Source organism: Haplochromis burtoni, unplaced genomic scaffold (genome assembly GCF_018398535.1).
Source record: "Haplochromis burtoni strain Fernald_Lab_line unplaced genomic scaffold, NCSU_Asbu1 Contig_243, whole genome shotgun sequence".
In the NCBI taxonomy this organism is placed as follows: Eukaryota; Metazoa; Chordata; class Actinopteri; order Cichliformes; family Cichlidae; genus Haplochromis; species Haplochromis burtoni.
The window spans coordinates 246,084-273,027 of record NW_024582604.1 but is presented as its reverse complement, the minus strand read 5'-3'; the positions used below and the strand labels follow the sequence as shown (position 1 = coordinate 273,027).

Genomic DNA, 26,944 nt, shown 5'->3' with positions numbered 1-26,944 from the left:
AACTGGCTTCTGTGAAAACTGAAACTGATATGGCAGCCTAATAAAGAAATAAAGCCTCTTACTGAAATTTAAAATGCATCTCTTTTCACTCTGGCTTATTGTCTGAAAGGAAGCCACAGCAGACAGCTAAATTTAGCCAAATGCAATTGTGCTGTAATGATATGTGGTCAGTTGAAGTGCAGAGGAAGGAAGGGCAAAGAAAGATCTGCTGCTACTCACGAATTTAGGTGTATAATGTTAATGCTCCAGTGACATAAGGAAGATTTTAAATTTAATTGAAGATAATAAACTCTCCTGGCAAGGCAAAACCCTCTACACATTTAGTCTTCATGGTTTTGATTTTGCTAGTGTGGGATGCCCCTCAATATACAATGTGGCTATAGGTTGAAGTAACACTATTAATTTAACTACCTTGGGCTGCTCCAACAAGTTTGCAATGCCCATCTCACCAAATGCATATACATTTTTGTGAAAGCAGTGGGCGTAGCTACTACTACTACTACATTGTCACAGTTTTTCAAGAATGCAAGTACACAGCATGGAAATAAATAAATGCAGAAGTGCCTAAAACTTAAATTTTTGTATAGAAGCCTGTGGCCTAAGTAAGCTAATGACTTTGTGGGTTTAGTCACTAGTTTCAAGTCAACATTAACAGGAGTCACAAATGAGGATACAACAGGATGTGCTCACTGGCAAACGGCTTGCGTTTGTTACCCAAGCCATTAGAAAATGAGTATGCAGGGTCACTAGGTCTCACAGTGAGATCTACCATTGATGGACTTTTTAAAGACAGAGCCATTTGATGGCTGCGATAGTCATTGCTTTGCATGTTTCTACTTTTCTGTTTGCACAGCAGCATCTAATCTCACTATGCCACACAGAAGCATTCTTGCGCGCATGGCATTCTTTTTTATTGGTTAATAGTATTTGGGAAACACTATTAACCAAAACACTGGATTATATTAAGTTCACCTTCTGGCAGATGAGGCATTTTACATGCTACTAGATGTCAGCAAAATGTAGAGAAATATACAAGACAAGTATACGCTGTATAAACTGATTTTTTTTGGTAGAACGTAAATATTATTCAGCCAAGCAAAACACGTGACTGTGTGCTGATTGGTTGATGCATAGTCATGGCCTCCAGTGACTACAACTACACACATAGAGGGAGTCAAGAAGTCTTACCCGCTGTGTTTAGCTTACTATCTTGAGAGACGTTAGCTGACGCTCCAACAGGGGGTGGGACAGGAATTAGAAAATTGCTCTCGCAGCTTCCATGATGTCTCTTTGGGGGTGGGGAAGATGGCAAAACAGGAGATGTTATTAATGGGGAAACCATCATTGTCGCCATTGCAGCAGCCGCCTCGGTGCCGTCCGTGACCGTAAGTGAGCGCCGGACAGCCACGTGTTGGTAGGGCGCCCTGGTCAGACATGCTGTTCCTGTCATGGTAAAATTCAGCACATTTGGTGCCATCACTGGTGAGCCTCCCATACTGGTGGGGTATGTCCCTGCCATTACCATGGGAACAGCCAGATGTGAACAGTCAGACATTGCTCGTCTCACTGCAGCCCGCTGTGGAGCATCACTACTATGGTTTGTTTTTGTTTCTCTGTTACATGGACGACACGATCCCGCTCTGCCATCCTCAGCGCCATTTAAATCCCGGCACATTCTGGGACTTGCAACCTCGTGCTCTTTTTCAACACTAATATCCTCTGATGTCCACGATCCTGACGTTCTCTTTTCAGTATGGCTTGAGTATTCTCTTTCCAATCCACTCTGTCCAACACTAGTGGTAGTTTTGTTGGCTGAGGCCGCAGGTGGGTCTGTGGTTTGTGCAGCAGTGTGACCAGATTTGCTCAGGGTTAAGTCAGCAGATGGAAGAGCAGTCTCACCAGGTTGTGTATGAACACTTTGCTTTTCTAAATATGGCTGGAGGATTTGGTTTCCAGTTGTACTTGCAGGAAATTTTTCTCTGTGCTTTCCGAGTAAGTTCCCAGATGATTTCTTCTCATCGTCTTGACTTCCAAGACTTAAGTTGGTGCTTCCAGTGAAGGAAGGGCTTGTTGTGCCTTGGCCAGAAGTCTGTTTTGCAGGAGAAAGTGAGCCCTGGCCCTGGACAGCCAAATCATCTTTGTTGCCTGTATTTTTTGCTTGCAGATTACTTTGGCCAATGTCGGGCTTGGGTATAGGTTTAGGGTCCAAGGCTGAATTCAGAATGGATGTCCCAGGTGAGAGAGAAGGTGAGGGTGATGAAGAGGATAGGGAGGAGTGGGAGGACAGGGGGCTGTTGGGACTTTGTGCTGCACTTCCTAATGACCCTCCTGCCTCCCCCACCCTAAGTCCACCCTCCCTCAATCTCCCCCCTTTGAACTCCTCATCATCGATTTTCTGTGCCGGCATGTTGAAGGTTTGGGCACCTGGAGCCTCGGACATCACTCTGGACGATGTACCTTCCATCCTGGCTTGCCCTAATTTCACCTGATCTTCCTTCAAAGTTATTCTGGACCCTGCCTGAGCTGCAGTTGCAATCTGCCCCCCCAGTGCCATCTGGCCTTGGCAGTACCAGTCACTGTGGTGCATAGAGACCGGACTGGAGGGAAACAGTGGAGAGGAGGCCAGGAGCGCAGGGACGCTGACGCCAGAGAGAGTGCTGGAAGGTTTGTGTTGTTGATGCTGCTGCTGGTGCAGCTGCTGTTGAAAATGCCCACTGAATGGTTGTCCAAACCCGCCGCTGCCAGTAATAATCTCTGCTGGTATTGCGTGTCCTTTTTTGTGTAGTTTTTTTTTCTTCTTCAGAGTTTTTTCTCTCTCTCCAGTAAGAATCGTTTTACTCTTGTCCAGGAGGCAGATCTGTCCTCGGTATCCAAAGTATCATGAGCTTAGAAAGCAGAGGAAGCAATGCATCCTTTCTTTTTTAAAGTGATGCCTCCCAGTTTGTGTGTTGACGTGCCCAAAGTGCATGTGTGTGTGTGTGTGTGTGTGTGCAGTGCATGTGCATATAAGTGAGCCAAAAGAAGTGTGTGTGTGAGTCTAGTCGTCTCAGCTTCTCTCTGAGCACTGCACTGATCAGCTGTGGGGGTAAATTGCACCTTGCTCTCTCTCTCTCTCGCTCACACTCTCTCCCTATGTCTTTATCTCTGTTCTCTTCCTCTCTCTCTCTCTCTCTCACTGACATCACACAGTCACATGACAGCCAGGAATATTCCCTCATTCGCTGGAGCGACATTTCAGCATCCAACCCCTAGCGACAAACATGCACAGGCATACACACATGAAGACAAAGATTGCATACACACATGCGGGGAACATGCATGCACACATACGTGCAAGCACCAGATCAATGGCTGCCACAGTCACTCGTCTGCCAAATGACAGCCAGTGTTCACATGTTGATACATGGCGAAAGACACGCTGAAGACTGTAATCATCCTGGTGAGACTTGTCTCCCTGTTGTATCAGCCAGTGACTGGCCACAAAAGCAGACAAACTACATAATAAAATTTACCACAGTGACGTCGTGAAGTGCCATACAAAAGAATTTACGTCTGAACCTTGCACTCTTGTCTCCATTAATTTGTGCCTTCAGTTAAATTGTTTTGCGCTTTTCGCATTTTCACTGTGCAAAGATTTTATCCACTTGACATGAATTACTGAATCAAATCCTTTCATCACACTTATTACTTTAACTGAGGCTCAATTAATTTATACAGGGGCCAAATATAGCTGACATTTTAACAACAGATGACAATGTGACAACTCTGAACTCCAGACATGGGGTTTGGAAAGAACAGCATGCAGCCCAATGGAGCTTTAGCCAACAATCTGGAAATCCTCTGGACATTTTCATTATGTTTTTAACAGATCTAGGCCCATTTTCAGTTTTAGTGTTGGGGATGTCCCATGATAGCATTACCTTCAAACACCACAACCAGCTACTTCTTGCACACACATGGAAGTTTCAGTTGTGAGCAGTGTTGGGATAGTTATTCATGCTACTGCCTAAAATGCCCATGTTAAAGTAATTGTCATGTAGTTACTAGTTAACACTATAAACCTTAGGCTACAGCTCCACACACTAACAGAACCAACAATACAAAGCAAAGTTAAAAAAGGTTTGAAGGTTCCTTTGTAAGTGCGCATGCGCCATTAGTGTGCTGCCTGCTGTAACCCTAATTTCCTTCGGGATTAATAAAGTATTCTGATTCTGAAGAAAACAGACCAACGACACTTGAAATTCTACTGCACTGTAGTGAGTCTACTGTAGAAACATGAACAGGTAGAAATGGAGGCTACAATGCTGCAAGTCTAACTGCTCATCACTTGCCTTAATTACATGTTGACTAGCTTTGTGTTAGCATTAACCAAAGTTGTGTTAGCAGTATAATGCAGTTATTTCTGTCCTGAAAGCACTTTGCATTCTTATCTTCTACTTTTGTGCAATAAAAATTAAAAGAAATATTTTCACCGCTCAAAACCTGTAGATCACTCAACCATTTCACTCCTCCCGGCAAATAAACTGAAACCAGATGATTAAAGCAAGAAAACACATTACTCTTTTTCCTTCTTATCCGCTAACTTGCACTTAACTTTGTAATGAAAGTCACTACATATTTGTAACTGTAGCGCAATTACTCCTGTTATTATTGTTAAGAGATGGATCAGCATACATTAGCGGGTGTTTTATGGACAAATGGGCTTCTTTGTCAAAAAAACAAAAACAAGAGATCAAAAAGGGCATAAGTATTAAATCCTAAAATATATTTAATAGTATATTTGCAAAACCTACAACACACTCTGGCCTTTTTTAATGTAGCCCTTTAGCTCCATTAACTTCTATTCATGAAGAATTATCTTGCAAGTGACCTCTGAAGCGTCTCCGGATGAATTGCAGCCAATGTCTCTACAATGGGATTAACATAAGTGCCACCGATTCTGCATTCATAACCATTACTAGACAAGGCTAAATGTTCTTTGATTCAAATTTCTGGAATATATAGTGCTATATATTTTTTAAGGCTCTTGCTTGCCTCCATTTTTCTTATTGTTACTGGAATTCAAAAAACAAAACAAAACAAAACAAGTAACAATAAAAGGATTGTTATTCCTATTAATTAGAAGGACAATAATAAGAATTCTTCTTCTTCTTCTATTCACAAATAAGAATAATAACCATTTAACAAAATTAGTTTTGCATATGAAATAATATACACTGCTGTACTGAATGCAGGGATGGATATCCAGAACAAGTTCCCAGAATTATATGTCTGCTTGCCTGTTGATCCCGCTTATCAGTTCCTCTTGTACTTGCATTACAATGAGGTGTTTTCAGTTCGTGTGACAATAGTGACACAGTCTACAGCACAGATATGAACATTACTTTCATTTTTCTTGCATAAAAGGACAAGAGCGTCCAGGGCAGAAATACCCACATTTTACTGCTAACATAACTTCAGTTTTTTTGTAAGGACCCGCACAGACAACATGCTAACCCTAAGTTATTCAAGAACCCGCATGAGGTTAAAGCTGAGTGAATACCCCAGGCCAGCAACCAGACACTAAACTTCAACAGATGAGCAGTCAGATCCATTTCTACCTGTTCATGTTTCTAATGTAAAATTACTGTCACGATTACTTTAAAGTCTCTTTTTGTTCATATTTAAATACTAGGAGAAACATATGTGTATCCTCATTAGGATAGGGATTGGTGTTGGTGTGTGGGACTGATGGTACGATGGTATAATTGGTGATTATTAGACTATGTGTCAGAAGGTGATTCTAGAGAGTAACATGAACGTAAAGTAACAAGCGGCATAATGACTTACTTTCTGCTTTCTGTAATTAAGTCAAGTACTGTGTTATTTTTTACAAAAAGTTTTCTGTGTATTATGTGTAATAATTATTATGAGTAATGACCCCAACACTGATCACAGCAAAGAGGGGAAAAACCTCCAACAGGCACAAACATTTGACCCACAGCATGTAATTCATTTGCAAGAATCTAATGTCTGTGCTGCTCAGTCATGGTGGTGACTCTCAAAATGGAGCAGTTGGAATCGATAGGAGAATCTATAAGGAATTAAATGAATAAGTGATATTGTGGAATCATTAAATCCTTATCAATTCCCATCCCAATTCTGTTTACATTAAACATGCTTCCCTTAGGCAGCATCATTAGAAGACATAGCATACATTTTCACTGCTATGCAGATGACACCCAGCTCTATCTGTCCATGAAGCCAGATAACACACACCAATGAGTTAAACTGCAGGAATGTCTTAAAGACATAAAGACCTGGATGGCCGCTAACTTTCTGCTTCTTAATTCAGATAAAACTGAGGTTATTGTACTCGGCCCTGAAAAGCCTAGAAATATGGTATCTAACCAGATTCTTACTCTGGATGGCATTACCTTGGCCTCCAGTAACGCTGTGAGGAACCTTGGAGTCATTTTTGACCAGGACATGTCCTTCAATGCACATATTAAACAAATATGTAAGACTGCGTTCTTCCATTTGCGCAACATCTCTAAAATTAGAAATATCCTGTCTCAGAGTGACGCTGAAAAACTAGTTCATGCATTTATTACTTCCAGGCTGGACTACTGTAATTCATTATTATCAGGAAGTCCTAAAAACTCCCTGAAAAGCCTTCAGCTAATCCAAAATGCTGCAGCAAGAGTCCTGACAGGGACTAGAAAGAGAGAGCAGATTTCTCCTGTTTTGGCTTCCTGTTAAATCCAGAATTCAAAATCCTGCTCCTCACATACAAGGTCTTAAATAATCAGGCCCCATCTTATCTTAATGACCTTGTAGTACCATATCACCCTATTAGAGCACTTCGCTCTCGCTCTGCAGGCCTACTTGTTGTTCCTAGAGTATTTAAAAGTAGAATGGGAGGCAGAGCCTTCAGTTTTCAGGCCCCTCTTCTGTGGAACCAGCTTCCAGTTTGGATTCGGGAGACAGACACTATCTCTACTTTCAAGATTAGGCTTCAAACTTTCCTTTTTGCTAAAGCATATAGTTAGGGCTGGACCAGGTGACCCTGAATCCTCCCTTAGTTATGCTGCAATAGACGTAGGCTGCCGGGGGATTCCCATGATGCATTGAGTTTTTCCTTTCCAGTCACCTTTCTCACTCACTATGTATTAACAGACCTCTCTGCATTGAATCATATCTGTTATTAACCTCTGTCTCTCTTCCACAGCATGTCTTTATCCTGTCTTCCTTCTCTCACCCCAACCGGTCGCAGCAGATGGCCCCGCCCCTCCCTGAGCCTGGTTCTGCCGGAGGTTTCTTCCTGTTAAAAGGGAGTTTTTCCTTCCCACTGTCGCCAAAGTGCTTGCTCATAGGGGGTCATATGATTGTTGGGTTTTTCTCTGTATCTATGAAGCGCCTTGAGGCGACTTTTGTTGTGATTTGGCGCTATATAAATAAAATTGAATTGAATCCCTAGTAGACTGTGAATGTTTTAGGTGACTGTGCACATGTAGCACATATATCACTAACACAAATTATCTGAGGTAAAAGTAACTTGTCAAAAACATGTCCCACATTTAGCTAAATATATTAGTATAAGAGATGTTGACCAGATGAGTAATAAATTCCACTGAACATTGTGCTTGTTTTATATTAATAGTGATGCAAAATGGACTAGTGAGAGATCTGACTGATCTGACCAATTAAGACTAAATAAGAAAATGAATGAATGGATATCTCATCATGTACAATCTACCATTTAAAGAATATCTATATTTAAAGTTAGGGCAGATAAGTATATAAGAGAGTGGGTAGGAAGTTTAAAAAAAATAACTAATAATAATTAAAAATAATAAATAATTTTATTTATGAAATATAGCACTATATTTTTATGTATATATGGCCAAATTACAACAAAAGTTGCCTGAAGGCGACTGGTTGGATCTGTTAATGCAACATGGCCATGGCGAAGTGAGTAGTGGCTGTCTTTTGTGCACGGTGGTATTAAGTGTCACCAAGAGCGACTCTTTAGGTTTGATTGCTCTGTATGCCTGTGTAATACTCAAAGCACAAGGCAATGGTGCCCTTATTATAATGACATCGACAACACACCAATAATTAAATTAAGATGAAGTCCAAACACTTCTCAACATCAGCTCATTAAAAATATGTAAAATCAACATGGAACCACGGCATAGCGAGCTGACGTAGACTATAAAAAAGGATTTTTAAGAGTTGTGCAGTGGTCTCAGCCTGGGACAAACCTTTGTAAGGAGGAATAGAACTCTTTCATCAGCTGTCAGTATTACATTATATTTCTCTGTAGGCTTGTTCAGCAAAGTGAAATTTCCAGGCACTTTCTAGGCATTCAAATGATGCTGTTTCCAGAGTGACCTGACATTCTGTGCTGCACTCATATCACAAACACCATGTGCACTGCAGTGAGAAAAAATTGACTTCAAGGAGTGCAACCATCTGGAATTCAGTATTCTCTCTTGGCACAATCTACTAGAGATTCTTATGGTTGCCTAAAGGCAGAAGTAACCTTTCCAAAGGACCAAGGTCATGTTTTTAAAGGGTATATAGCTCTCATAATATCCTGTATGTACGTCATGGAACTCTAAACTGCAATGATGACTGTCTTGGAGCAGCGATGAATGTGAAAGTCCTGGATATATTAGGTAATAAATGACAGTTGGTTCTCTTACTCAGTATCTTGTATGTGGAGGAAATGTGCAGGTGTTAAGGCCTGACTGATTTGGAACGAGGCCAAATCACAACCGCTAGAAGACTGGGTTGGAGCATGTCCAAAATGGCAAGGCAAGCAGGGTGTTTCTGATCAGCAGCACTGAATACATACAGAGGTGGGAGCCACTAAGAACTAGCAATCATAATTGACTTAACCCTTTGAGATCAAAGTCCTCCAAGTTGCCCTCCTCAAAAAAGGGGTTAGGGATACCAGAGATAATGACTTAGATGTCAGTCCCCAGGCAGCTGTCTCCTGCTAATGTTTTGGTGCTAGTAGTATCAGCCAGCAGTGTTACCTTAATCTTAACATCTGAGTCACCAAACAACCTGCCTAGCATTAGCCTTGAATTTTGTTTTACCCACATGCTAAACTGTCTCATAAAAATCTCATACATTTTTTCTATTAGTCTAGAATTTTTCCATTAGGGAGTTCCAGGCAAAACTTTAATGGAAAACTGAACCTAATCCTATTCCATCAGTAACACTAACCCCTAAAGACCAAGTGAAGAAAAGGTAGCATGACCAAGTCCCATTCTGAAACCTGAAGATGAGCATTTTTGCCGTCATCTTCTCTGTGTTTTGAAACTCTATGTTATGAATGATAGGATTAATAACATTATTTTACAATGAATTTACAAAACTAGCTTACCAAGGTCAAGGGCCTTTTTCTCATAGTCTTCTAAAGGACCACAGGAGACACCAGGCACTTCTTTGTTGGCTTCACTTTTCAGACCGAAAGCTACCTTCATCTTTTTGTACTGCCAATGGTTCAACACTTAAAATAATATTAAACGATTAAAAGTACTTTAGAAAGACAGAGAATGTAGTAGAAAGCACTACTGAATATGTAGACAGTAGATAATCCGCCTCTTAAAGCAACTTGGGGCAGTCGACTGTCTCCATCAAACACCACTTCACCCCTAATAGATGCCAGGCCTGTGCCAAAAGAGCAAGAACAGCTCATCAAGCGTGACTGAAAATGAATGAGTATTATTACATAATTATCCATCAACAATTTGTCTAGTGTAACCACATGAGAGGAAGACATTAGACCGTTGCATAGCTTCAACAGACTTAGAAAGGATAGGTATTATGCAAAAGATCCAGGAACCACTTATGTTTGAGCATGGTTTAACTCACAACTGGGTTCAAGGTTTAAAGTGTGACAGATGACGACTGCCACTTTGTTTTCAATCCGTTGTAGGTACCTGCTGAACTATCAGATCTGAAGGATTTGTGGCCTGTAGCCAATACTCCATGCATCAGGTTTCACTGTGTTGCTAGAGTACAGTGCAGTTCACCATGATGACACATAGTTAATATTTCACAGCTTTGTTTTTTCAACACTTCGTTTCCCTCTAGTACAAAAAAGAATATTACAACTAGTGTCTACTGTGACACAATCAAGCTCATTTCAATCAATCAATGAACTAAATGGCTAAACCAAGGCTTAGTATAAACAGATACATACAGATTATTTTGAACTTTGGACTATGAATCTTTAAAGCAGAGATGAAACAATCTTTTAATGAAACAAAAGTTGGATCATTCAGATCTTGCACATCTACATGATGCCTGTTTCTTTTGTGTCTCAGTGTTAGCTTAAGCACATTGTGTTTTTCTACACTTGTAATTGACACAAAGTTTCAATCCCATTTTATTACCAGTTCAGGAAACCAGATAATTATAAAGACATCATGTGCTTTTTTCCTACCAATTAAGTCAGGCTGAATTTATAAATATGAGAATCGTCTCCTTGTGACTGACATGTGATGTGAGAAACCCTCTACCTTAATTGGCTCCATGAGCTGTGAGTCAATATCTCTGCCGATACCACAGCAGCCTCGATCAAGAAAGTGTGGAGAAAGTTGACGCTCACTCTAAAAATATGTGTATGAGCTTTGAGTTATAGCTCAGAGTTACAGCTTTGACACAAATTAGATCAATTAAAAGGTTTCTAATTACCTGAATTACTTCAGTGAGTCGTGTTTAAAAGTCACTGTAGCTCCAAATTCTGACCAAGTTAATTAGAAGGCTGAATCATTCGGCTAAACTACATAACCACCATCCCAGCATGGATTGTTTCTTTTACCAAATATTACAGTTTTGTGGATTAATGTTCTTTAAAAAATGACATCAAAGTCTGGCTCCTTGGAGGCAACACATGAAGAAATGAAGGGTGGCTCATTTCTTTGCAGAGTACCGCATATGTCGTTAAAAAAGAATATCAGATCAGTTTCTATGCAGATATGAACCAAAATGAGGTCTCTATGTCAGTTACCGACCTATTTTTCTCCCTAACCTGACATCCATCTCTGCTGTTTGTCCTATTTGACTGAGAGAAGAGGGGCTTTGGAGAACTGCTGTGAAACATCCAATATTTGCAAGTTACTCTGAGAACTTGACAGTTAATTAAAATCCACTTGAAAAGTTTTTTTTACTGCTAAAAATGGAATGATACTAATAAAAAACGGATTAATAGTTAGTTTGTAAAGTAGCAATTTTTCATTAATGAATATTGTGTGGTGGGTCTAATAACATTATTGGATGACATTTACAAAACTGAAATCGGTTAAAATTCTCTCACTGCTTTCACTAAGAATTGACATTTGACTAATGACACAACCATTCAAACATTAATTACAACCTTACTAAAAATGATTATTATTGAACTTTTTCAATAGCAAAATAACAAGATACTGAAGTTTAATTAACTATTATTTACTATTTATTAACAATGATTATGTAAAAATGTGTATAACCTGTATAACGTTGAGAAACTGTCTCCTGGTTTTACTGCAGTTACTTTGACTTTCTCGCTGTTTGTACCACACCTTTCCCAACAGGTGAGTCACTCGATACTTACAGGTACAACCTCATGCTTCCATTTCTTCCTTGCCAGATTGTTTCTCCACAACTGCATTGCAACTCCACTGCTTTTGCATAATTCCCATGAGTTTTGCTTTTTTGGAGTTTTGGGAATATTTCTAGTACTCTGCCTCGTGTCTGCCTTTGTTACTTTGTTTGCATGGACTGCTTAACTCTTAGTTCAGCCATTAATTAAAGAATCTTAATTTTATAGACTAAATAGCTGCAATTATTTGGCATTATTAGACCTATTTTTGCCTATGTTAGCATACTTTAATTACTGTTGTGATTTTTAAGGCAGAATACTGTTCAGAATACCCTAACCCTATGCACATTGTTAAAGACATTTTTTCTTTGCAAACCAAATTAAAGTTAAATAATATTTTCAATATTATCTTCATAGGCAAAAAGAGAAACGATAGCAATGAGCTTCAATATTTGATTCCTTTACTCCAGCTCCTTCCAGTCCTTTCCAATCTTTCTTTTCATTAGTATGCTAATGGTACATGGCTGTACTTTGCCTATGAAAGGCCTGCTGTAAATGCAAATTTAGCCTGGAAAATTATCTCTGGAAAGTTTGATGATTAGAAATTTGAAGTTGTTAAATACAGCCTCCTGAGTGTAAATGTAAAAATCTGTACTTGACTAAAACTTTGGCAACTCAACCACAGAGCCACTGGGGACACAAATAGAAGCTTGAGGCAGCAAAACAAAATCACATACGTAGACAAAGCAGCAAATGAAATCTTATCTAGTCTTGTGGCGCAGTTTATCGGAGGTGGAGGTCACAAACAGCTCTCTTTTTGAAGGTCAAGGATAAACTGGAGATGAAGGCAGAACATGCCACAGCTGGTTGCCCATGGCACAGATCAGAAAAGGGAGAGAGAGTGAAAGAGAAACTGTGAGCAGTGTGGAGAGGTGGTGGTGGGGATCTTGTCAGAGCGTTTCTATTTTTAACTCTTCGACCTCACTGAGTGTCACACCCAGTCCACCCCTTCTCCATCCCTCACTTGCAGAGTCTCTGTGTTTCCACGGCAACCGCCTCCCACGTCTCCCTGACAACGCCCTCCCCAACCCTCCTCCCTCCCAAACTACCATCAATGCCGACACCCCCACAGCCCCCACCCACACCCAAATTGTCGATGCGGTGATTATTATGGTTCCGCAGCAGCGCGGGGAGTCTGGGAGGGAGAGGGAAAGACGTGATGTGGATGGAGGAGACAGTAAGGGCAAAGAGGGAGGGAGGAGGCAGGGGAAGAAAATGAGGGATGGAGGGCATTAAAAGAAAGGACAAATAGAGAGAAGGAGGGTGGGTAGACAGGGGAATGGGGAAGACAGAAGATAAAGATGAGACATGATAAAGGGTAGAAGAGAAAGCGGGAGAACGGTAGGAATAGAAAGATTAAATAAAGCTAATACATGAGGAAGAGACTTAACCAGAGAGGGGATTGAGGCTACTAAGAAGAAAACTGGGGTGAAGTATGGAGGTGATAAGTCGGGAGAAAAGGAGGGCAAGAAACAAAAATAATTTCCAAAACCTCCCCCTTAGCCCACTTGTTGTTCCTATGACTGGAATTAATTTAAAAGCACCACAGAGATTTTTAATTAGGGAAATTAGAGCTGATAAAACATCAAAGACAATATATTTTGTCCTAAAATAAGAAAGAAAAAGATACATTTTGAGACCCAAATAAGCAAATAGAAGACTGGCAGATACTTCTAGCCTCTACATTGCAATTTTTGTTACATGCCAGTGAGTCAGAATTGGCAAGAACGCAGGAAGATGGAGCGACTTTCAGATGATCTACAGGCAGCAGATGGGAAGGAGTGAAAAAAATTATAAAAATACAGGAGAAGGAGGAATAGTGCAAACACTGGGATGCAAAGGGCAGAGGAGAAGACAGGTAAAGATGTCAATCTTCAGTCCAAAGCTGTTCTTTAGAGGATCTATGTCTTATGTTGAGCTCACTTGTCAGTAAAATTCTGCCTTTCAGAGAGTGTAAACACTACTGGGAGATAAGCAACCTTACATAGTCATCACGTGACTGAACCAAATGAGCTGTCATGATGAGTGAGCAGTCAGATATCTAAGCAAGGATAGTTAGGTGAAATACACGTTTCCAGTCTCTACATTAAGATAAACTAACAGGTTGAAGCTACATATTTGTTACATATGAGAGTAGTATCAATCATCTCAAGGTTGGGTGCATGTTACGTTTCTTCCACAGTGTGTCCTTTGTCCATCAGTGAGCCTGATTCTGCCAGAGGTTTCTTCCTTTTAAATGGGAGTTTTTCCTTTCAACTGCCGCCAGGTGCTTGCACAGAGATCTCATAGTTGTTGTTTTTTTCCGGTGTTACTGTAGGAACTTTATCTAATAATCTAAGGAGCTTGGAAAGAAAAGCGTCTGGACTTCTTTGAGTTGCTTGAAGACGTTTCACCTCTCATCCGAGAAGCTTCTTCAGTTCTAAGGGACCCTTAGAACTGAAGAAGCTTCACATATTTTTATCTAATAATATGAAGCACCTTGAGGTGACTGTTACTGTGATATGGTGATAGAGTTTCTACACTCGACAATGGTGAAAGCGAACATAGATCACATCACTCCTAACTCAGAATTTCTTCACAGTTTCTGGTCATAGAGTATGAAGGACCAGGATTACTTAGGATGAGAAATAATTAGCACATAATTATTCATTACCAATAGAAAAGATAATACTGGTTACGCAATCTTACTTAATTCTAACATAGCTGAAATTTTCAAATTCACCATGTCCTTATAATGAAGCTTCTGGTGCTGAGTGATCACGTTTACCTTGATATTGAGCGCTCTCTGGTTATGGCTAACAATGTCAAAATGTTCAAAAGTACATTTTACTCAAGACCATTAGAGTTAAAAGAAGACTGATACTGTATTCATTAATATTTAGTGGCAGGCGCTGTTCTGAGACATTTGTGACAGTGATTAAGTCAGAAACAGCATGAAATAGGAAGGTAGGTAGCAACTGTGACCTATTTATTAATTCAATCATTCATTTTCTTCAACTTATCTAATTCAGGGTTGCGGGAGGGCTGTCATTTATCTCAGCAACAGGGCAGTAGTTGGGGTACACCCTAGACAGGTCGTCAGTCTGTTGGGCTGGAGCTGAGATAGAACGCCCTAGCACATACTCAGTAAGATGCTGAGCCATTAGTTGATGTGGGCTGTCTACTTATGTAAAACAAATAGAGCTAAATGAAAGCTGCTGTGTGTAAAATGTTAGTTATGCGTAAACGGAACCATTACCAGCAACTTCAGGAAACATATATATATATGACTAATGCAGTGTTTGTCTAATTTAGCAAAGCTGTTGCTGTACCAGTGTTAGCCTCCTGGCACTTACTATTGTTACGAAAACAAGTCTGCACCGATCAACTGGAAACAGTTAGCAATGGCTTTAAACACTTGTTCAAATTTTCCTAATTAGTGCTTAGACAAGCAGCGGTGACAGCTTTGTCAGTGGATAGCAGTCGCAGATGCAAAACAAACTCAATCTTAATTGCCAGTTAAAAGAAAAATCAGACACTGAAAACACTGAAAATAAATGTGGAGCACATTTGTGAATAAAAAGTGAAATGCAGCCCAGTTTTTTCTAATAAAAAAAGTTGATAACAACACTAAGGTGACTCAGTCAGATGGACTCTGTCCTCTCTGTCCTCTGTCCTACATTTTAGACCATAAAATGCTTCAAAAATAGAACCAAAATTGGATTTTTGCCAAATGAATGTGGCGAAACAATGCTTTGTAAAAACTAAAAAAGAATATTTTCAGTTATGCCGAGACACGACAATATTATGACACCTGCACATGTTTCTTGGTGATGATTTCAGAGAGCAGTGGTTCATAGGTGTAATTTCTGTAGCAGGCACCTGATGGAGCCAGTGAGCAGGGCTGAGATTCTACAACAACAACCTTCTTAACAACAGACACAGACTGCAACATGACTGTATGCAGTGTTACACAGCCAACCACAACACACTGGGTTTCCCGGTGGTTATCTCAATTTCTAGAATTTGCTTTGATTTAATCTCCCTGGCTCTCTCTCAAGGACGAATCCAGGACACAGCATCAGGTAAAAGATGGTTGCCACTTTGCTTTGCATACCAGAGACTCTTTGTCTCACACACACACATTGACACAGCAGGAACGACAACAATTTCTTCTTTCTTTCGGACTACATGCACATTGAAAAAATGAGGGTGTGTTCGCCTTACATAAGGGTGAAACAGTCACTGTCATCAATATTGTATATGAGAGGAAAGATGCAGAGTTAAAAATAGATGGAGTCAAGATAAAGTCAGGAGAGAGAAACTCCCAGACTGGCTGGGTAATAAAAACATTCAACCTGCGCAGTCTGGGCCAAATTACACAGAGTGAAGAGACTAACACACAAGGTCATTAACAGCAGCAATTTTTAATATCTAATATTTAATATTTGATCACATCGGAGCACAGCAGCAACCATACAACCAGACACCCTTTGGAGGAAGGGTGGCTGGTTGTCTCTAATATTATTGAAATACTACTGTTAAAAATATATTTTTAATCATTTAACCTGCAATCACTGATTCTATGTTGTTGTGGATACAACCCTGCCCATTTTAAGCAGTCACATATAAGTTGTGTTTCAGGTAAACTCAAACAGACTCTTTAATAACTCCATTTTTGATCTCTACTAATTCCAAAAAAGGAAATAATGTACAGTTGTGGTGAAAAATGTACACTCACCGTGGACATGACTCTCACAGTAATTTTGGACTTTAAATTATTTATTAGAGCTGTTCTATTTCCAGCAATGGCGTTTTTGCCTCTCAGCAAACACAGAAATACAAGCTACAGGATACAAGTTGGATGAGAAAGATTCACTATAACTGTGGTCATTCAAAAAAAACATCACAGTAAACCACGAGAAATACATGTGAAATGCAACAGAACTGTCTTCCAAGTACTGTAATGTGTAGTGAACCACATTAAACACATCCTGCAACAAACAGCTGAATAAATTTGTGATTTCAGTCGTTTCCAGCTTTTGTTAGGAAATGTCATTGAGATTTTTGGTAACACTAAATCGTAGCAATAACAAACCATAAAGTTTTCTGCAAACACAATGGGAAATGTGCAGTTCAAATTTGAACTGTGGAATAAAAACTTAAGGAAAAATCTGTGAAAAATCATCGCAGCCCTGCAAACATCATCACTGTATTTGTAATGCTGAAGAGTCGTACAGGATGTGGGACTGACTTAGGCACCATAAAAATCAACCCATTTAGAGAGTGCCAAGTATCATCACTTACATTTATTTAGTCATTCAAAGTCACTGGTTAGTTGTTTACTTATACCGTTATGAAAATGAATTTTAGGTATATTTTCTATGAGATTTCTGGTTTAAACATTATTCTCCAGGTCAAAACTGGACTATAAATGGCATTCAGGCATTCTTTCCATGTACATTAGTGAGTTCGTCAGACCCCATCTTACAAAGGAAGGAATGAACCTTAGACTTGAGATACATACAGTGTACAGTTTTCACCTAAAGAAGGTAATGTGGTGATGTATGCTGGGCTAGGTGGATGAAATCTCAAATTAGCTTTAAGAATCTTAAACCACAGGAACATCGGATGATCTGATATCCTCGTGTTGGTGTTGTTCCCAGACCATCATGAAAATGTTGTTCCAGGTTCAACATTGCAAGTGACCAATCACATTGTTGTGACGTTATTCTTTTGCGCGCCAAGCCATTCGTGCATTTATGAAATTCCAATGTTGCAAGGACAATATCAATTCTGCTTACTGTTTATTAAAGGGTTAGGGTCAGAGTCCGTTGATCGGCGGACAGAGGCGGTTTCACGCAGCTTAAGTACAGTTTTTTGTTTTACGCCGGTTTTTCCCGAAGTCGCAAAAGTATGACGTCACAACATTCTGATTGGTCACTTGCAATGTTGATCCTGGAACAACATTTAGTATGATGATCTGGGAACAACACCAACACGAGGATATCAGATCAACCAGGAACATCCCTCAGTTCACTTTTCGAAATAAAATACATTTTCTGGCGTCTGTGTATTTAAATACTTCACTGTCATCCACATCCACAAACAAACACAGGGACAAGCATACTAAACATCCCCAAAATGATCTGACATAAGGATGTGCAAACTTCCTGGAGTCAGAAAGAAGAAAAAGTGAAAAGGGAAACTTGTTCTTACCTGTGGAGGTTACATTGTTGGTGGCATTATGAAAAAGAAAAAATGGAAAGGGAGAGAGAAAAAAATCAAGTTTACTCGCTTTAGAATTAACTCCATTGTCTTATACACAATTCTCCAACGTCAGCTCTAACAATCCCTCTGCTTTAAGACCTCTCTCGCTAAAATAAGACTCGAGTATTGAGTCATGTACCTGAAAACTTTCGCTCAGGCCAAGATCTGTGTGGAAGAGACAGACGCAATTCTAGCTACTTGACAAAACCTTTTATCTAAAGAGCATTAAACACATATTTCACCAGGAGTGTCAGGGTGGTTTAAGGTCGGGACTAAAGCGAAGCACAGGGAATTACAGTAGAAAGTAAATCTTCATAAGGAGGGTACGAGATGTAGTCTGTAGCGACAGAGTGATCAGGCTAGAATGCAAGCATTTCAAGTAAGAGGAAGGAGTACTAGAATGAGGTGCCATCAGGGTTTTTCTCAGGTTACAGGAGGCAGGCCTTACCAGGCACTGGACAGTAAACTGCAGGTTACTATGTGGCTGGTGATTGGTTAGATTTGGATGGATATGCCTGTCTGTTGTAATAACAACAGGGGAAAATCCTGTTACATGAAGGTTACTTCTAATCAGGATAATAATGCAAAAACAAAGATTGTAATCTGAAGTATGACCTGAGCAAAAATATAAATTCCTCCGTACCTACAAATTAACTTGGATCTATGTTTAAGATTGGTGGTCCTGAGAGGTCAAACAGACTGCAACTTAAGAAAATACCAGTAAATAGAAAGATACTACAAAAACACACAAAACACAACAGAAGCTGAATAAAACAGAGTGGAACTAGAAAAATCTCACAAAACAAGAGCAGAGAAGTGTTACGATATGAATGTGACAGAAACCAAAACATGTGAAGGACTGCACTGAGACATGCATGAGAGAAACAGAGGAGTCTGTGTGTTTTTATCATATGATTCACATAAAAACTACACATATGTGTTTGCTATTAGCAGTTTACTGTTAGCTTGTGAATTTTGTAACTGTTGCGTCCACGTTGTTGTCTCCCCAAAAACACTTCTGTTGTGTTTTTAAGTTGGTATTTTTGTGCCGTTTTTTTCTGTTTCACTTGTGTTTTATCCAACTTCTGTTATGTGTTTTACAGTATTTTCCTCTTTGCTGGCATTTTCTTGAGTTGATCACATCGGAGCACATTGCTGCGGTGAGGGCCACCGTTTGATCTTTTTTTAGATCCCCTAATTCTTGGCCAATGAAATATAAAGAATAAATTGAAGTCCCTTGTAACAAGATTTAATCTAACAATGAGGGACATGAAAATGGTTCAGAGACCGATACTTGACTTTAATGTGAAAATATGGTCACTCACAGGTGACACATGGGTAACTTTATGATGAAGGTCACATCCTGTGGCTCAAAGTAGTAGAGATTTGAGGATTTTTTGGTTCATTTTGGGTCAAATACTACATTGTAGAGAATTTAGAAAATAGCTGAATGGAGTAATGCATCTTTAACATATAACACGTCATATATAGTTTATAATAAACACCTGCAATAGAATTCACTACTGAAAATCACTGCGAAAATAAAACTTTAGAGGTGAAAAAATAAAAAACTGGGTTTTGTGCCTTATGAACCTAATAAATAAATGAAAGATGAATTTGTAACACATTTTCCAGTTTTCTTGTTCACAACCATAGACTGTGTATAAAAGATGGGCATAACCTTTGCATCTGAAAAATCAAGTGCTTTCTGATACTCAGGAAGTGGTAACTCCTGGTGTCTAAAAGGAAGTACAGAAGTCTAAGGGCTCCCTCGCTCTGTGACCTCAGCTGACATTTTTCTGATGAGTCACTATTAGTTCAGATAACAAGGTTATGCTTTAGTTCCAGCCTGATTTTGACTGACACATTGCAATCCTATGACTGTGCAGTCCTGCTTAATTTCACAGTTTGGCATCAAAAAGACAAGATGGCTACAGCAGAAACACTCCTCTAAAGTTTGCAAATGAACAAATGGCATCACAGTGGCTACATCCTGTCCATCTTTTATATGACGTCTATGGTCACGGCCACACCTTGCCTCTTCTACATACACTAATTTGCCTCTATGCAGATGATTAAAGTCTACAAAGTTACTGACTGAATCTGAAAGGCATTGACAAACTGGCTTTTCCATGCAGCGACCCAGGTTATGTGTGTTTTTACAGACAAAAAGGAGATAGTGGTAGGTTACATAGCAGCTGACAATCACATGAAACAGTAGACAGTGGAGCAAGCATAGACGGCAGCAGCTATTAGCAGCAGGTCAAGTATTATCAAATTGTTATGATCACAGTAACAGATACACAGAGGCAGGCAGAGGAAAATCCAATCAGACAGTTTACCCTGGCAGGTTTGTAGGGCCCGACCAGCACAGTACATTTGTGTCCCATAGTCATGCTGGCAGCATAGGATATTATTATATTTGGACACAAATGAATTTCTGTCTGCGATATTTTCCAGATTATATTTGCAGTAGTAACAAAGAGCAGATGTTTATCTGTCGTAAAGGTAAATATCTTAAAAGCTGATTAAAACAGAAGCTGTTCTGGATATATCTGTCGGGCCCCGGTTATTTCGGATTCGCAGGCGACAGGATCGAGCACCAAGCAGGCAAAGAGCCATGCATACAGGGAGACAAACATCACTACTTCTTGCTATCCTAGCCTACAATCACTTTTCTTTAAATTAGCTCCATGTTATTCATAATCTTCCCTGCAGTTCACCAACCTTCCAATGGGGGGAGCTGTGGCGACGAGGACTCCTGGTGGTCTGAGTGTGCAGGGAGAGAGGGAGGGGCTGCTTGGGTGATGGGAGGAGGGGGTGTGGCTGAGCTAAGGGACACTGGTACGCAATTGGGGGGAGTGTCTGGTGATGACGATGCAGGGGTGGCTTCTTTCTTACAGGAAGCAGCTGAGGAATTAAGAGGTGTGGCTGCAGTGGTAGAGGATGCAGGACCGGCGGTTCCCGTGGAGGCCACTGCTGCTGTTCTAACAACAGGAGTGGCCTCCGAATTACTGGGGGTAGCTGTGCAGGACATTAGTGTGGCTGAGGGGATGAAAGGCTTGGCATCGACGTTGAGGGCCGATCCAGCTATGGCTGCTGAAGGGTATGTTTCTGCTGAAGTTAAAGGTGATGGACTAGTGGACACAGTGGGGGGAAGGTCTGAAGTGCTCTTGAAAGGGTTGAAATCAGAAGCAGCTTGTGAAGCAGGGACAGTGGTTTCTACAGGGGTTGACTTTGTGAGGGAAGCAGGAGCAAGTGAGGCTGTGTTGGTGATGGGGGTGGTTGTCTGGGAGTCGGGAGTGGAACCCGGTGGGGTCTGGAGAACTGAATCAAGGAAAGAGAAGGTCTGGGAGACAGGGCTTAGGTTGTCCCCTGTCATTAGTGCTAGGCTACCGCTGACATCCCCAGCTAAACTATTCTTGGTGACTGTACTAGCAGCTGTGCTAATATGGTTTTCAGGTTTGGCTGACATTCTCTCTTCAATGGGCTTTTGCCCATTTTTAACAGACACAGAAAAGTCATCTAAACACATAGGCTCATAGGAGCGCGAAGACAAATCTGATACTTGGCCAACATGGGAACAGTTGGTAAAACTTGTGGGTATCTGTTCAGGGGCAGAGGGTAGAGTGGGGCTGGGGATGGAGTTTGGAGCTTTGGGGTCACTAGAGCCAATGTCAGCACCTGCAGCCCACTTAGGGGCAACTGTAGCTGGTGTGGGAGAGACAGGCTGCTGTGGAGCTCCCCACTCCTCTGGAAGTCTTGCCCGACTCTTAGTCTTTCTGCCTTTTACCCTACCCCCTCCTCCACTCTCTCTGATCTCCCACTCCCAGTTCTCCTCCTCATCTTCGTCCTCCTCCACCTCCCTTCTGCCTTTATCCTGCATCCTGCTGATGTTATTCTCCTGGCTATCCAAGAAGTCGTAGACCTCATCACGGCCCTTCCTCTTCTTCTTCCGTCGCCGCTGCTGCTGCTTGCCGGCTTCGTTCCCCGGCCCTGCTCTGTCAGGGCTGAGGGGTTCAGAGTTGGAGGATGTAGTACTGCTGTCATCCACTGAGCCGCTGGGAGAGAGGATGGGAGCTGCCGAGGGGGAGGGTTTTATAAGAGGAGGAACCAATCACATACTGTGTCAGAGAAACACCTGATAAAAAGCCATCAGATTATGGTTACTATAGCTGTACTCGTTATTTCAGGTTTAAATCTGATTTAACTGGGTGTACCAGCTATTTTGGTAAATAACTCTTGCATCTATGACAGTGAAAGTAAGTTGATGTAGTGAAGATAATAGGATTACTCTAAATTCATGTTGAAATATGAGTTTTTATGAAATAAGCTAAAGCAGACATTTTTTCCCCCTCTTACGCAGTTGGGTTAACTTATGCAAGATATGTATCTTACCTTAGAAAGGGTTTCTGTGGTTTCACAAGAGCACTCAGTGGTGCTTGATATCCTAAGTTGTGCTTTCCAGGCTGACATTTCTTAACTTCATCAAAGCCCCCAGTCTGTTATGTCTACCATTGCCAGACGCTGCTATACAATCAAAATGATTTAACGACCATTGTGGTTGACGATACGTTAAAGAAGCTACACAATTTTAGGCTAAAAACAAACTCTAACCAGCAAGCTGTCTTGTTAATAGTGCTCTTTAGTGGGTGCATTACAAGAGCTTAAGCCCTCACTGTCCTTACTGTTGCACTGACTACCTGTCCTTCAACATGATTCAGGTAGTTTTTTTGTCTAAACCAAAGTAATTAGAGTAGTTTGCATCCAGAGTATTCCCTGATGTGTGCTACATGTGAGAAAGGACGTGTGTGAAAACTACACCAACATAGCTAACTAAAAATTGTTCGAAGTTCAGGTTTGATAATAGCTACAGACTCTACAAAAGAAAAATACCACATTTAGGCAGCGCTACTTCTTGGTCCTTTCAAGTTGCACTGAGGGCAGCCTACTCTTTAGGCCATCTTTGGGTACCAAAAAGGTATCACATGAGTCCCTGGATGAGTACTACCTGATGAGAGTTAACTTCAGTAGATATCTCTGCAATGCAAGTTAGAGGCATCTCTGACATTCAGTGATAGCTTTTAGTTCTTGGCATCCTGTTAATAAGTTCAATTATGCACATTAATTGAGCAAAGCTGGACTAATTTCCAACTAATGTTAAATTTGTTTATTTGTAGAGATAAGTGTCTTCTATGAGTTTATCTTACTGAACTATACTTATTCTCATTGCTTAACGAATACTGTAAATAATAAACGTCTGTTATTACTGTCACCTGGAGCCTTGACTCATCCCCCAAAAAACAAAGAACAGACATTTTTGTGGAACATAACTTATTTTAAAATTTTACTCGTTTAAATTTATTACCTGCTGAAATATTTCGGTGTGGTGTACATACACTGTAAAATAACAACCGGATGAAGACAGATTATTTTTAGTGACATCACATGATATAGTTGGACAGGAGAAACACCTAAGCTGGTACTATAGAAGATGTATTAGCAATGCATTTGGAAAGCACACGTGGCTATATGCTATAATACGCAATAAATTCCCGCCTTGTGTACTAGTGGTATGCCACATGCCAACCAGGAAATGCACATAAAATCATGAAGTGAAGTTTGTTTTGCTGGGTTGGTTTCCAGTGATAGTAACCATAGTCTGACTGCTCTTAGGCTCTTTTTAGGCACAACATTTTCAACAATTTATTGCAGTAAGTTGTATGTGATGGTGCCTGCTTTTATAAATACATTCAACCTGTATTTGCTTTACTCACCTGTTGTTTTGTCTATGGTTCTGTAAAGACTATAATAGATCACACGTGCATAAAACGTTTTATAGATGCTGTTTTACACCAGGCATTAGATATATTTGCTTGGTGTCCCAGCTGCCTGGATTTGACTGGATATACTGTAAACTAAAATTTCACTGACAACAACGTTTGAGGGAACCTTTTAGGACCAAGTTAGACTGTGATTGACATGCACATTTGTGTGCATGAAGGGTAATGTTGTTTTTAGTTGTTACTCTTTATGATAATAACTATAATGTAAAATGAGAGGAAGTCAAAACTGAAAGTTGGTCATATAGTTTGGTGTAGATTTCTGTTTTCCAAATTGCCAGTGAAGTCTGAAAGGAAGTGCCAGTCAACCAGTAAATGTGTGATGCAAGTGTCCTTTTGCACAAATATGCATAATTCTGAATATTTAAACATCATCATCACCACCATCCAGGATACAAAGTTGCTCTTAGAGGGAGGACGCACACACGCCACAGAAAAATAAGCACACTGTGAGAGCAATGCAACCTTGAAGCAACTTAAACAGACAAATATACCAAGCACAGTTAACACAGGATCTAGCATGCAAGAACAAAATTAAAAACATGCGTGTCTACTAAGTGCACATTCAAACGCACTCAAATCACATTAAGCGTTAGGAACGCACTGCGGAATCACAAAACGATCAAATGGCAGACAAAGCAAAAAATGTTCAGCCTGCACTGAAATGATCTTCTTATTTGTCTGTTCCCACTATCTTCTCTTATTTGAGGAATGAAGGCATCGCAGTTGGCTCTGGCTTTTTCCTCTGAATCCATATTTCTCAATTATTTCTGACAAGCACGTCATCAGCTCAGAGAGAACAAGAAACAGAAAGATGAACAGACAGAAACAGGCAAACTGTAAAATAGTCTATGACTGCTCATCAGCTCTTCTTCCAGTCTAAAATATTATTATTTTTTCTAGTTTTCATCATCCTAACTGCAGTCTTACATCACTACTTATTAATGGAAATCCAGAAAAAGGTGCAATCCTCTCTAAATCTGGCACCTTTCCCAGCATGGTTTAATTGATTGACTTGGCTATTTTCTCCCAACGACCTGATGCTTGCCCTGCTATAAACAACACTAAAGGAAGACAAGACCAGGGATATTATCATCTATATTTAATAGGATAACATATTTAATGGGAGTACTTCTTAATCTGGACTCTGGCAAACCGCCATGAAATACATTAAGGTTGGTGCATGGGCTGCTTTGAACACATGACCCATGCAAAAACACAGTATGAGCTGTAATTTGCCAAATTCTATTTAAGGTTTACTGCAGACAGAGCAGGAGCACAGTGGACTGCAAGCCTTAAACACAGGATAGTAAATGCAGAAGAACAGAAGCATGTTTGGAAAATGTGTCATCATTATCCTGCAGAAATATCCCCACACTGAGTTGTAGACACAACTTAAAAAGACACACAGAATTTGTGTTATAAATGACTATTTTTCATACTTATAAAGCACCTCAGCAATGACACTTCCATGAATGTAAATTCCTAAATCGTGCCAATGCCTAGACAGATCCAATTTAATCCCCCTGTGACTTTAAGTAACATGTTTTTGTTTTTTTGCTCTTTTATTGTTGCTTCATTAGATACCCAGTGATGTGAGACAGGAGGAAGTGGAGGGGCATGACTCGCCATCACCCCAAATCTGGGTTTCTGTTTTCTGCCTGCCGACAGGGATGAGTTATTCATGCTCACTGAAGCTTAAAGATAATGTGGGACAATCAAAAAACAAACTTTTAAGATGTTTCTGGCAACTGTGTCGACAGGAAATTATGATTTCAGCGTCAATGGAATGACATTACTGCTTTCTCACTTCGTACTTACAGTCTTTGCCTCTGGACACCACCACAGTGGGTTTTAAATAATTCAATCAAAATGTGACTAAAGTGTAGACTTTTATTCAAGGGTTTTACAAAAGGATTGCACTAATTGTTCAGGAATTACAGATGAATTACATTAGGAATTCTACACTACATAGGCCGCCATTTTCTTTCCGTTTTTAACACCTGGATGAAAGTCTAGATGAATATCTTATTTCTTTGCCTTGAGAAAATCTTTTCTTTTGCAGCAGACTGTTGATTTAGCCACTCTGAAAGTGTTTGCTAGCTTCTTTTATCTCTCTGACAGGTTTATTTTCGATTTGTCAGTCTGACGATGGCCTTTCCTCACGTGCATCAGTATCTCATTGTACCACATATTTGCAGTTCCATAGAGTCTCTGTCATAGAGTCTCTGTCATAGAGTCTCATCCCAACACTTAATGCAATTTATTTTGTGAAACTCTTAAATTAAACCTGAAAGTCTGCACTTTTATCACATTTGCTTGTCCTTTACTGTTAACAACTGTTAAGAGAAATTGAGGGACAGCAGATGAGTTCTGAGTGAGGGGACAAAGACCTAGTTTTGGTTTTAGGTGTTGCTGGCATCTGCTGTTCCACTTTTACACTATTAACTGCTGGGACACCAGATAAGAACACAACCACCTGTTTTCTTGCCTTTTACAACAAGGAAAAAACAAAACAAAACTTGGAAATGAATAAAAATAATATCATTTTTAGCACACATTGGCACAGACTATTTTGTAATGCTCTAACTTAAATAAGAGGTTGTTTTTTTTGCACAGTCAAGCCAGAATAAAAAACAACGATCCTAAATAAGAGAAAATTCCAGGTTTTCAGTGTACTTCTATTTATTTCTCAAACTGATTGGTTGACTGATTGATTAATTGACTGGAAGCAGCTTTAAACGAAGTATAATTTCTATTCACTACTTTACTGACTGTATTGTCAAGCAGGAAGGTTACATTTTTTCACCTTGGTTATGTAAAACCGTGTTTCCCAGCCTTTTGGAGCCACGGCGCATATTTCACACGGCACACCACCCAAAAAAATGTCACAAAAAGCATTTTGATAATTTTCCCCCACAGACCAAGTATAGCTCGGTTTGTCCCCAATATACCTTTTTTGCTTTCTTGTGACCACTGCTCATGCCAGGGCCTTCATCTGGGTTGCTTAGAGCAGTGCTTCCCAACCACTGTGCTGCGGCACATAGGTGTGCCATGAAAAATGATCAGGTGTGCCGTGGAAGATTATCTGATTCCACCTGATGAGTACTCTAAACCAGCGGTCTCCAACCCCCGGGCCTCGGACCGGTACCGGTCCGTGAGTCGTTTGGTACCGGGCCGCGAGAGTTGAGGCTCAGGTGTGAAATGT

At 40.3% G+C, this 26,944-nt stretch overlaps 1 protein-coding gene across 6 annotated transcripts in view; it reads right to left on the bottom strand.

Annotated features, from left to right (window-relative positions):
- map4l (microtubule associated protein 4 like) overlaps window positions 1-26,944 on the bottom strand; it is a 133,095-nt gene that overhangs the window by 46,809 nt on the left and 59,342 nt on the right. For 4 of the 6 annotated variants that reach the window (XM_042227104.1, XM_042227106.1, XM_042227107.1 and 1 more), the window contains one exon: window positions 20,621-21,973. The exons of 1 other annotated variant lie outside the window; for it this stretch is intronic. In XM_042227104.1, coding sequence (XP_042083038.1) covers window positions 20,621-21,973 — 1,353 coding nt within the window. Of the gene's footprint in view, window positions 1-1,188; window positions 6,175-20,620; window positions 21,974-26,944 lie in introns of those variants that run through there. One more of the 6 variants, XM_042227108.1, reaches the window with a different exon arrangement.